The sequence below is a fragment of the Miniopterus schreibersii genome (genome assembly GCF_964146895.1).
Source record: "Miniopterus schreibersii genome assembly, chromosome: X".
NCBI lineage: Eukaryota > Metazoa > Chordata > Mammalia > Chiroptera > Miniopteridae > Miniopterus > Miniopterus schreibersii.
In genome coordinates, this window is record NC_138104.1 from 19,732,615 (window position 1) to 19,745,054 (window position 12,440).

At 38.6% G+C, this 12,440-nt stretch overlaps 1 protein-coding gene across 9 annotated transcripts in view; it reads left to right on the forward strand.

Annotated features, from left to right (window-relative positions):
* The window catches only part of IL13RA2 (interleukin 13 receptor subunit alpha 2), a 70,816-nt gene extending 61,801 nt beyond the window's left edge, over positions 1-9,015 (forward strand). For 8 of the 9 annotated variants that reach the window (XM_081125261.1, XM_081125258.1, XM_081125256.1 and 5 more), the window contains 5 exons: positions 281-465; positions 3,266-3,414; positions 4,755-4,899; positions 7,207-7,319; positions 8,072-9,012. In XM_081125261.1, the coding sequence (XP_080981387.1) occupies positions 281-465; positions 3,266-3,414; positions 4,755-4,899; positions 7,207-7,319; positions 8,072-8,122 (643 nt within the window). In that variant the 3' untranslated portion in view covers positions 8,123-9,012. Of the gene's footprint in view, positions 1-280; positions 466-3,265; positions 3,415-4,754; positions 4,900-7,206; positions 7,320-8,071 lie in introns of all 9 variants that reach the window. The other variant, XM_081125260.1, reaches the window with a different exon arrangement.
* The last annotated feature ends 3,425 nt before the right edge of the window (positions 9,016-12,440 follow it).

The following is a 12,440-nucleotide window of genomic DNA, read 5'->3' on the forward strand; positions in this document are numbered from 1 at the left end:
AATCCTGTTGGTGAGTCAACATAAACTTGCATTATCTTTGGAATTTTGTAAAGGTTTCCATCACATTGTAAGCTCCATGAAATCATGGACTATGTCCGCTTTCCTTACTGTGGTATCCCTAGCACTTATCATAGGATCTAGCGCATAGTTGGTACACAATAAATATTGCATGTTATTAAATGATTTTTAATTCACTTATTATCCCAGGATAATTGAAAATTGGGCACCACAATCCCAGAAGATATCAGTAAAACAATTCTTATAAAACTTCCCTTTACAGGTATGAGGGCATGGATCATGCACTACAGTGTGCTGATTACATCAAGGGTAATGGAAAAAATGTTGGATGTAGTTTTCCCTATTTGGAGGAACCAGACTATAAAGATTTCTACATCTGTGTTAATGGATCATCAGAATCCCAGCTTATCAGACCGAGCTATTTTATTCTTCAGCTTCAAAATATAGGTGAGGTAAACAAACAACTTCAAAATGTTTCTAGTTTAAGTCATTTACAACCACGTGGAAGAGAAGAGATAGACATAGAGATAAAGAGATAAATAAGATAGAGATAGAGAGAGATAGAAATAAGATAGAGATAGAGATAGAGAGATAGAGATATATAGAGATGATAGAGATAGGTAGAGACAGAGATAGAGACAGAGACAGAGATATAGAGATAGAGATAGAGATGATAGAGATGGAGAGAGAGAGATTGAGATAGAGAGAGATAAATATAGAGATAGAGATGATAGAGATATAGATAGAGATAGAGATAGATACCTACTAAAATGGAAAGCTGGAAAAATGAGGGCCAACAGAGCATACAAGGAAGCTCTTATTAAATATAAAAGTATGGAAGATAAGGAACTGAATGAAGGGTAAAGTGTCATTTTCATTTAGGACTCACAATCTACTTCCCAGCTTCAAAGGGTTGGTCTGCTATACAGTATTGTCTAGTGTTAGCGATGGAGTAATTATGGACTCACTTACTTCCAGGCCTCAACAGGTAAATGGTTGGATATTTTCTGAGTCTGGATTTTTAGCTCTAACAGTTACAACAATGACAGGTTCTAGAGTCAGCCGTACCTGGCTCTGAATCTTGGATTTACCACTTTTTAGCTGTATGACTTTGGGCAAGTTACTTTTAACATGTATTTAATTTCCTCATCAGTAAAATGAGGATAATAAAGGACCACCTCACCCTGGCTGGTGTTGCTCAGTGGTATCGGCTGGCAGACCAAAGGGTAACAAGTTTGATTTCTTGTCAAGGGCACATACCTGGGTTGCAGGTTTGATCCCTGGCCTTGGCAATCAATGTGTCTCTCTCTCTCACATCGATGTCTCTCTCTCTCTCTTCCTCCTCTTCCTCCCTCCCTTCCACTCTCTCTAAAAAATCAATGGAAAAATATCCTTGGGTGAGGATTAAAAAATAATAAAATAAAAGACCACCTCATAGATTTATTGTGAAATATGAATGAATTTATGATATAACATCCCTGGCTCAGTTCCTGATACATCATAAACTCTAAATAAATTAGCTATGGTTGTGTTGTTTCTATGGTAGTAGTAGTTGTTTCTAATGCTACTGTAGGGGATAAAAATTTTTCCTTTACCTTTCTAGGTTCTTTAACTAGTCTAATAATTAAATTGACATAAGACAGATTAACAGGAGGAAAACAAATTTAATTATATATGTATGAGAGCCTCACATAGATAAGAGAGGCCCAAAGACAATAAAGCAATTGAAGTTTATATGCTGTCCTAAGCTAAGGAGAAGGGAATAAGGGTCTGGAGCTTCAAAGGGAAGGAAGACAATTCACAGGAAGATTGGAAGAGTAAAAGCTTGGTAAACAAATGTTTGCAATGCCATGCAGACACTGTGGGACACAGAGAGGACTTTGAACAAATAGTCCCTGCCAGCTGCCCCTAGCTCCCCACACCTGGCCCATACTTTTCGTAGTTATCTGTGGTGGTAGCTCTCTTCCTAGACCAAGCCCTCTATTTAAATTCTTTTGGTCAGTTAAGGGGAGGTTAAAAAAAAAAGGAAAGAAAACTCTTCTTGAGTCTTTTGGATCTTGATTGTCTTCAGCTCAAAATAATCCATATGCCAAAGTGACACATTTTGGAGGGATCTATTTCCCTTCACTACAAAATGAAAGAAATGACTATAATGATTTGGATCTTCTAACTTTTCTCTTGGGCTTTAATATTTGTCAATATGTGACTCACCAAAAATTAGTTTCCAAAATAGCCAAGTTTATTAATAACCCAAATTGGGTTGGCAAGCAACTTTGATTTTAATTCACATTATAGAGAATAGCCTTGAGCCACCTGATTTATCCTGGAGGTGAAGGTTACTAGGTCTGATACCATTGTAATTAGCTAGTTATTAATAATAATTATTATTAGCTAGTTATTATTAATAATAGGAAGAAGTAAAAGGGAGGCCAGATGTTATAAGCATGGCTATCTGGGCAACTTCACCAGGAAGCTATAACTTCACAATCCTCAGGGAACCACTGGTCTATTCCCTGCAGAACTTGAGGGGAAGGGAGAGATGGGCATATGCTCAGTGAGCTAGGGTGATATAGGGAAGGTGCTTGCTGCCAGTCAAACCTGGGAACAGAGATCATTGACTAGAGGGGGTCAATGCAAGGGATTGGGATTATGTAGCTCCAAATTTTCATGGAGCCAATGCAAGTTCATGAAAATTTGGAGATACATAATCCCAAGACAAAGGAGTTCATGCTCTTGGCTCTTGGTTCTTGGCTCTTGGTTTTTGGCTCTGTTGGAACCCTTGGCTCTCTTGCTCTCTGGCTTTGCTCCTGCCCATGTTCCCTCCATAGACATGTGGCCTTACAGACCCCACATGCAATGGACTGATAGACTGCAACTGGGAACACAAATTAACCCAGCCTGATGCTGGATTAGATTGTGCAAATATGGAATGGAAATTCTGGGCTATGACTTAAATTCTAGCCCTGCTAAAGGCACAGCTGGACTTTTTCCTTGGCGGGACAGAAGGAGATGAGGCCTTGGAAACTCAGGGGTTTAACTCTATGCAAATAAATGCCACTCATTCTCCTGTCGGAGTCTCAGAAAATTCCTTTTCTCGTGACATTGCAAGAAGCCCACACACCCTGCCCGGCAACAGGTGGGGACAGGGAGAGCTCCCCACTGATAACAGGTTTCCTTTCCTTTTGATAAGAGCTACCGCTAAACTTCAGTACCTTGCATGTTGAAATGGTTTCTTTTTGCTTTTCAGTTAAACCTTTGCCACCAGACTATCTTAGTATTATTGTGAAGAATTCAGAGGAAGTTAACCTGGAATGGAACATGCCTAAAGGACCCATTCCAGCAAATTGTTTCATTTATGAAATTAATTTCACAGAAGATGATACTACTACCTGGGTGGTATGAACATTACATTTATTTGGAAAAATCATAAATATAGCCTTTTAAATAAAATAGCAAACTTGAGAACCAATCAATTAATATCCACACGAGGAACAGTATATGACATTTATCTTATTTTAATTTCTAAAAAATCAAATAATCTAGTGGACAAAAGGAAGACTTTTGCTGTCTGAAAGTGTAATCAATCAGACCAATTTCAAAGCTACATAGGACCTTAGAGATAGTCCAGTTACTTATTTTCAATAATGTGTCAATAAATTAAAGTTGCCAAGTACACGAATAAGATGGATTATGAAGAGATCTCAGAGAAAAAACAAAAACAAAATCACAAACATAGAAACCACTTCTTGAGGAACAGCTACTATCAGGTCAAAATTGGTCTGGTTGGGCTTCCTGAGAATTGCTTGTAGCAAGGAAGAGAGACTAACTGGGGAAGTACACTGATTGCCCTCCAGCACCCACAATGTGGTGATGATGCCTTTAGCCCCACATCATTATATGTTAATTTTATTCATTGGTTTCCAACTTAGAGAATGGTGGAGATAAGTAGGTGAGGCATTAGTTCAATCAGTTTATTTCATAATCATGAGAAAATCCAGACTTGGATTGATTTATAAGTCCCAAGGAAGTGAATTGATTTACAGTCAATTTAACAGCTAGAACTAAAATCCAGATTTTATTCCCAGTCCACTTTAACCAGAGAAAAGTTACAACAGAAAAGCTGTTATTTTGGGTGAGAAACACTCTTCAGCTCTTTGAAATGTAAAATTACAGTAATCGCTTCAGTAATTTTTTTTCCTTTGAGATCATCCAGCTTTGTGCATTCTCATATCTGAAAGGGTAGCTTCATGCCAAGCCCTGAGCACTGCTACACAGGTCTTAACCAAAATAAGAATAAAGGAAAAAAAGTTTCATGTATGAATTTTGTTGTTTCCATAGAAACAACATTCACGTGATGGCTGTCTTTTTAATTCAGTGTATGTAGCATTTTCCAGTTCATGGAATCTGGGAAATTTGACACTAATCCAAATACTGGGTGTCATAAACACCAAAGCTACCTAGCAATTTTGTCCTGTTACACATGCCCTTTACTGCATGTAATTCATTATTACTATAGAAAAATTTAAAATATAGATAAGGAAGGGAAGAAAAAATGAAAGAAAGTAACCCACTTTACAGAGAGATAATCACTGTTAGGATTTTGTATATGCATTCCTAGTCATTTGATGCATATATCTTATGTAACAAAACCCACTTTGTAAGTGACAAAACAAATGGGATCGGTCTAGCTGCAATCAGATCAAATAATGCCACCTTATTTTTTCCTTGGCTTTCAGACTACCACATTTGAAAATGAAATGTATGTCACAAGAACATCAAATGAAAGCCAGGAATTATGCTTTCTGGTGAGAAGCAAAGTGAATATTTATTGCTCAGATGATGGAATTTGGAGTGAATGGAGTGATATACAATGCTGGACAGGTATGAGATAAAAGAACAGCAGCTAAATAACTGGAGCAATTTGCCAGTAAAATTTTCTTTCAGTGTATTTTGTAATTGCGGAAATAAAAAGGCTCTTTCATATAGCCTATAATCAGAGAAGATAAATTAGCAAGCACCTCAATTGAACATAGATTTATGGAAAATTTCATATTCAGGTTTAACTAGGAATAGGTAAACTAGTTTAATTAAGAGTCTTCTTATAGTTCTATTACCAACATTCTCGTTTTTCTGACGGTCAGTAAAGAGAACATGCTAGTTCTTTTTGGAGGAGCCTATATTAACAATATGTTTCTATGCTTTCAAGTTTTAAGAGAACAGAAGTCTTAAAGCAAGGATACGTCAGCATATACTTGTTTTTTGAGTGTCTAATACTGTGCCTAATGAATATTTTTCTAATTAATATGTCATCATTAGTAAAATGCAAATTCCACTCACTTCCAACACTGATTTAAAGTGACAGGATAAAATAGATATTGAAATAGCAATATAAACCAAAAAGCCTTGAGAATGAGACAAATTATTATTGTGCTTTACAGTATACTAGCTTTGTCAATAGAAATGAGTAATAATTTTTTGAAATCAAAGTAAATTAACTTAGCATTACTCTTTCAGGTATATAGGTATGTAAATACATATACAGATATAGATACAGACAGATACTGGCATTTCTATTATTCATGTCCTTTCATTATACTAGAATTGCTGTTTGACTATGTATCTCTCTTAATACAGTGCTACCATTGTTCTCTTTCACTTATCAAATATTTATTAAGCACCTACTATGTGTCACACTTTTCAGGCATGAGAGATACAGCAGTAAAAAGAAAAATTCCTATCCTCACAAAGTTTATAATTTATTCCCCAGTTGAGTAGAGATAAGCAACAAACAAAGAAGCCAAATATATAATCACTAAGGAGAAAAAATAGTCAGAGAGAGGGAGAACTCAGTTAACCAAGAGATAATATGAAATCAGAATGAACACTTACTGGTTCTACTTTTTTCATTTGGTCACTGCTATGAGAAATCTGGAGACTCTATGGGACTGACTTTGAGGAAGTCATGTCCCGAATATCTTACCATTTGTCAATGTATAGTTTAGGTGAGTTTTTAGCCACATCCTCAAAATATGCATCTTTTTATGTATTTTACATAGTCTTAACCATGATATTGATTACTGAGATTTCTTTTTCCCTGATGGGCATCTCTTGGTAAATTCTTAGTAACTTTGGGTTAGGAACAAAGAATTTCCTGAGATTCATGTGGTCTTGGTTCTTTAGGCTATTTTTTATTGGATGTTTGAAGTTATAAAAAATAGGACAATTATTTTGAAATGAAAATATATCTTCTTCAGGACTGATTCCATATAGAGAAAAAGCAGCTGGAATCTCAGGAAAGAAGCCTATTTTCCCACTGTTTTTTGCATGCCCCAAACTTACGTTATTAGTCATTTCTCTGGATTATATCCTTACAAATCTTAACTGAACTGACCATATGAATTTAACTTAGTAGAAAATAAGATCCTAAGGGAATAGGACAAAGAAAAAGGTGGGGTTGGGGGTAGGTTTCAGTGTAGGTATGGGCCTAGGATTCAAGATGCTCTGGAGAACTACTTCAAAACAAGTAAGAGATACTAGTTTTGGAAGGACAAGTTTAAGCTTTGTCTACTTTTCAAGTCTGACTAGTGATTGCTCATTTCTTGCTATGTAGAAGAACCATTAAAAGTTCACCCCTAAAAGAAAAGAGAAACCTCATATCTTTGGTCCCTGAAATGTGAGACTGCCTTAAAGCCATGGCCTGTAAAGACTACTCCCGTTATTCGGTATTCACCCAGGGGCCCACTCTGAAGACCAGCTCTTGCTCGCTACAGCATTACATGAGACAAACATTTTACTTACTGAGAGTTCAGCGATACGAAAGATCTATTTATCTTGTCGCTTGGCTAATGTTTCATCATTTTGTTCCTATGGAAAATTCACAAGATCAATTTCTAAACAAAATCATATTAGAAAATAAGAATTTGGGCTTTGGGGAGTGATCTTTCTAAGCGAAATGAAGAGATGTCACAGTTCAGTAAGATAGTTGTTGTATATAAAAAATGCACAAATGAGAGGAATGCTATACTCAGACATAACTATGGCATCTATGCACTGGCAAAGACGGCAGCAATTTCCAAGTTAAAGCTCAAATCTTCACCATTTACTAGATTATTTATAAAATAATTTAGTTTCAAAGGTAATTGTAAACATCTAACCTTTCTCCCCTTTTTTTGTGATTTTTTCACATAGATGGCCTACAGAATGAAGTCTTATCTTTCTTGATACCATTTACTCTTGTCTTATCTTTCATTTTGTTAATAACTTGTCTGCTTATGACTAAGCATAAGGCTTTACTGAAAATGGTAAGTTGTATAACATTATAATACTCATTCTGGGACAGTAGATAACCAAAAAAAAAAATGTCCTACATTTAGGACTGAGGACGTACATTTTATAATTTTGCCTGCACACTGGGTGTACAATTGATGTTGTTGTATGGATTGTGATAATGTCTTCAGAAAATACAGCAATTTAAAAATTAACCCTAAAAAGCTACATTTTAGGGTGGATTTACTTTTGCTGAAATAAAAGAATAATGCTTTAGAACATGAAACACTATTTACCTTTAGATTAGGGAAAAATATAAGGAAAGAGTTAAAGGAGAAAAGCAGGATTGGGAGAAAGGAAGAGTGACTTCAAATGGACATACTCTGAAATATATTACTAGTGTGCCAGAGGCAAAGGGTCACAAAAATTCAAAACCATGGTGTCTACCCTTCAAGAGGTCATGCTCTAGTTGAGGGAGATGGAATTCCTACAAAAAATATAACCTGCATTGTGAGCTGATTTTAGATGATTTCCATTCGAGTTGTACGGATAATGGAGTAGAATTTCAGAAGATGGAGGGATCACTGTGGGCATTCAGGAGGAATTGTGACTTGGAGGGAAATATTTTAATGTCAAGTCTTTTAAAGATAAAGAGAACTGTGTGTATGAAATGTTTCACTTTATTTCTCTGCTGAGTGTTTTTTGCATATTCCTGTGAGTTATTAAGTCAAATAGTTTGTGTTATTAATGATTATTTGTTGTTAATGAAGCTCTTTTTTAATTTCAGATTTTCCATTCAAAACAAGAAGTCTTTTCTCATCCAGAGACATTCTGTTGACTCAATCATTTCGTCTTATGGCCAAATGTTAACTACGAGTCTTATTGAACTGAATTTGTTCTACGAATGTTGAATAAATCTGCTTTTAAAAGCATCATTGTATCTAGGTAGTCTTTCGAGTACTCAAACTCTCAACTACTAGTACCTTTTCTAGATTATATTCACACGGTTTTTCCCTATTAATCCATGGTGAGGGTGCTGTACCTACAGAAGTCAAGGGATGGGTCAGATTCTATTCATGGATGTATTGTTAGCAGCAGAAAAATGGCACCAGGTGTTACCCTCAGTTCAGCAACCTCAGTTCTTGAGTTCTGGCTAAGAGAAGAATTCAGAGCCAAGACGCAAATTATAAGAGAAAGTTTATTTAGAAAGTCACAGAAGTAGTCGAAGGCCTTTAGAGCTTAGGAGAAAGGGAGAGAGAGATGCGCTTTGAGGGACTAAAGGGAGAAGAGGCTTGAGCATGCTCCAGAAAAGAGAGAGAGGGCCTGTGCCCTGGGGAATGGCAGGGGTATGCTCCATAGAGAGAGCCCCTTGCTGGGTCCTCCATCCTGAGGGCTTTTATCTGAGGTCTCAGGGGATGATCTCAATAGAATATTCATCAGCTTTCCGGGTGCATCTCCTCAAGGTCTCTGTCTCCACTGATGGGAGTCTTCACCTGGTTTTGCTGCTTTTCTGGGCCTGGAGCTGAAACACAGCTGAGGCCTAGATGTCATGGCCTGGGGTTAATGCTTTAAGGGAGAGGTTGTGCAAGGTCTTCAGTTTTGTCTGTTGCTAGGCACCTGGGGCTCATGGCCCTGGTGACCCTCTGCACCTGGCCCATCTTTCCTGCTCTGCTCATGCCTATCTAACTGCCTACTAGATTAATAAAACAAGGTGATTTTGCAATTTGCACTAAGCCATAGAGATATTGTCGACTTTTTTTTGTGTGTTTTTTGTTGTTGTTGTTGTTAATCCTCACCTGAGGAAATTTTTTCCATTGCTTTTCAGGGAGAGTGGAAGGGAGGGAGGGAGGGGGAGAGAGAGAGAGAGAAACATTGATGTGAGAGAGACACATTGACTGGTTGTCTCCCATATGAGCCCTGATAGGGGGCGGGGAGGAAACCCAAAATGCAGGCACGTGCCCTTAACTGGGAATTGAACCAGAGACCCTTTGGTGTGTGGGCTGATGCTCTAACCACTGAGCTACACTGGCCAGGATGAGATATTGTTGAATCTTGAAAGATGAGAGTCTAATTTTTTTTAAAAATTGCACTTGAAAGTATTCACCATAAATAAGGTAGGTCAGCTTTAAAAACAACCTGTGGAGAGGATTAATAAAAAGTTTAAAATACATTCAGAGTTTAAAGTGTGCTTCACATTTAATGAAAGAAGTGAGAGGAATTCGGGGCACCTCAAAGACTGAAAATAATGAAATGACTAGAGATCACATTTGAAAACTTCAGATGTCACAAACTGCACAATAAAAGTTTGGGAGTTTCCTATACTAGTTGGCAGGCAACATTTCCTCCTTTTTGATGGTGTGATTTTTTTTTCCAGTTGAGAGACCCATGTCACTCAGACCTTACTGGGCATGGGTCTAAACTGCCTTTGTCCAGTCCCTTCCCCCATCAGTCAGCTGGGAATAGCCTTGGAGAATGTTAAATGCACATTTTTGGCAAAGCTGTGTAAATGGCATGCCTATATTATCTGGTCTCCCCTTTCACTCCTTTCCTGTTAAATAATAACCAGGTTATAATGACATCATTATCAATGACATTAAGTGAGGACTTACTGTATAACACTATTTTAAAATGGAAAAGACTAAAACAATATAATGGAGAAGCAAGTCCGTTGGCAAGTCCATATAGCTTTGTCATTGTTACTGATCATATATCTCTAAGAGGGAAAAGATAGCTAAAACTTTAGTGTGTAGGAGAGGAAAAATAATTTTACCTCTATCCTTCTAGGTTCTTGGCTGAGACCACCCCCTACCCCATAATAAAAGACATTTTAACAGGAGAAAAACAAGTTTAATAATATGTATACCTCCTGTATACATGGGAGAGACTCAGGAAAACTGAATAAGTCTCCAAAATGTCCAAGCCACCAGTTTAAATACCATCTCCAGTTAAAGACAAAAGAAGTGGTGTGGGGGAAGGGAGGCGAGTTAAGGGAGGTCACCAGGAAAAGCATAGTAAACAAGGGTAAGGTTATTATATAGATTTAAGTCAGTTACCTTCTCCATTGATAAGTCTTTAAACATTTAGTTATCTTCCTTTTCCTGGCATAGAGAGGGCACCCCGACAAATGGAGATTCCCTTGTAAAAATGTCTCTTGTTAAAGGGTAAGTTCTACTTAGTTTTCAGAGCTTTTCCTATGTCTGCTATTTTTTTTTTTAAATTTATCTTTATTGCTGAAAGTATTACAAATATCCCCTTTTCCCCCTCATTGGGCCCCTCCACCCTGTGAGGCCGGAACCGCTGCCATTTTAGGAAGATTCCCCATCTCAGGTATCAGCTTACCTGCCTGAATGTATATGTAACCTTATCTAACCTCTGTAACCCCGCCCACTATTTTTGCGCCACAAGCAGGCCCGACCTACGACCCTATAAAGCTGACCCAAGCCCTTTGTTTGGGGCCCAGAATTAGGAGACTGCCTCCTCTGGGACCGCATGCCTTAAATAAAGGCATCCTTTTGCCTCCTCCGGTGTACGGCCTGAGTCTTTTCCGCTACACCTGCACACCCCTCCCCTACAAGACCTTCACCCACACTATTGCCTGTGTCCATGGGTTACGCATATGCGCATATAAGTTCTTAGGCTAATCACTCCCCACCCACCCACCCCTGCCTTCCCTCTGAGATTCATCAGTCTGTTCCATGCTTCTATGTCTCTGGATCTATTTTGTTCATCAGTTTATTTTGTTCATTAGATTCCACATATGAGTATGATCATGTGATACTTATCTTTCTCTGACTGGCTTATCTTGCTTAGCATAATACTTTCCAGGTTCTTCTATGCCATCTCAAAGGGTAAAATATCCTTTTTTACAGCTGCATAGTATTCCACGATGTAAATGTCCGAGAAGGTGCTTGATATGATTTCAATCTTCTTGAACTTGTAGAGACATGTTTTGTGTTTTAACATGTGGTCTATCTTTGAGAATGTCCCATGTGCACTTGAGGAGAATGTATATTCTGCAGCTTTGGGGTGAATATTCAGGAAATGTCAATTAAATCCATCTGATCTAGTGTGTCATTTAGACTCACTATTTCCTTGTTGATTTTTTATCTGGAAGATCTATCCAGTAAAGTCAGTGGGGTGTTAAAGTCCCTTACTATGACTGTATTGCTGTCCATCTCTCTCTTAAAGTCCTCCAGAAGTTTTGGGGGTTTTTTCAGCCTGTGTGAGTCTTTGTTCTGAGGTGGGTCTCTTCTGTCGATAGATTGCTTATCTCCATTTCATTTAGCTCTTCTTCTGGAGAATTCTTTTGTTCTTTCACTTGGGGCTTGTTTTTTTGTCTTCCCATTTTGGCTGCCTGTTTGGATTTGTTTCTGTGTATTAGGTAGATCTGCTAGGACTCCCAGTCTTTTGGATGGTCTCTGGTGCAGGCCAATGTCAGACACTGTTTGTGACTGGCCTTTAGTACCCTGTTTGAAGCTTTTCTCACTTCATAGCTTGCTGCGGCTGGGTGGGTTTGGAAAGGATCAAGTTGTGCACCAAGGTCTGCTTTTCCAAGCCCTGGGTCCAGAAGCAAATCAGGCAAAGACTCAAAGCACCCAGAAGCTGATTGTTATTCAGTCTCTTGATGAGCCTCAGGCTGTAGAAACTCCACAGGGTGGGGCAGCTCATTGTTGTTCAGTCTCTTAATGAGCCTCAGGCTGTAGAAACTCCACAGGATGGGGTGAGAGGTTTTCAATGGGTGGGGCAATTGCTTACCCTCCAGGCAAAAGCTGCTTGGGCCAGAAATTCTGCCTGAGAAAGATGTCCTCTGCAGTATGGGGGAATGACTCAGCACAGGAATCCAGAGGGGTGCCCTCTGAGCTCTATCCTCCAAGCCAGCATCCCTAGTTTCTCCTCTAGTCCACTCTGTTCAACCCCCGCTGGAGCCCAAGGTGAGTGGCTGCACACAAAACTTTGTACATGGGTTCTTTAAGGGGGTCTCTGCCTTTCCAGCTGTCTCTCTCTGGCAGAGAGAAACCCCGCTGCTTTTCCCAGCCAGATGTTATGTGGGCACCTTTCTCAGTTCTGGTGCTCTGGGTTGGGGAGCCCAGCCTGAGGTTTAGACCCCAGAGCCCTCAGTGGGAACCCCCCACAGCTGAGATATCCCTCTGGACCTT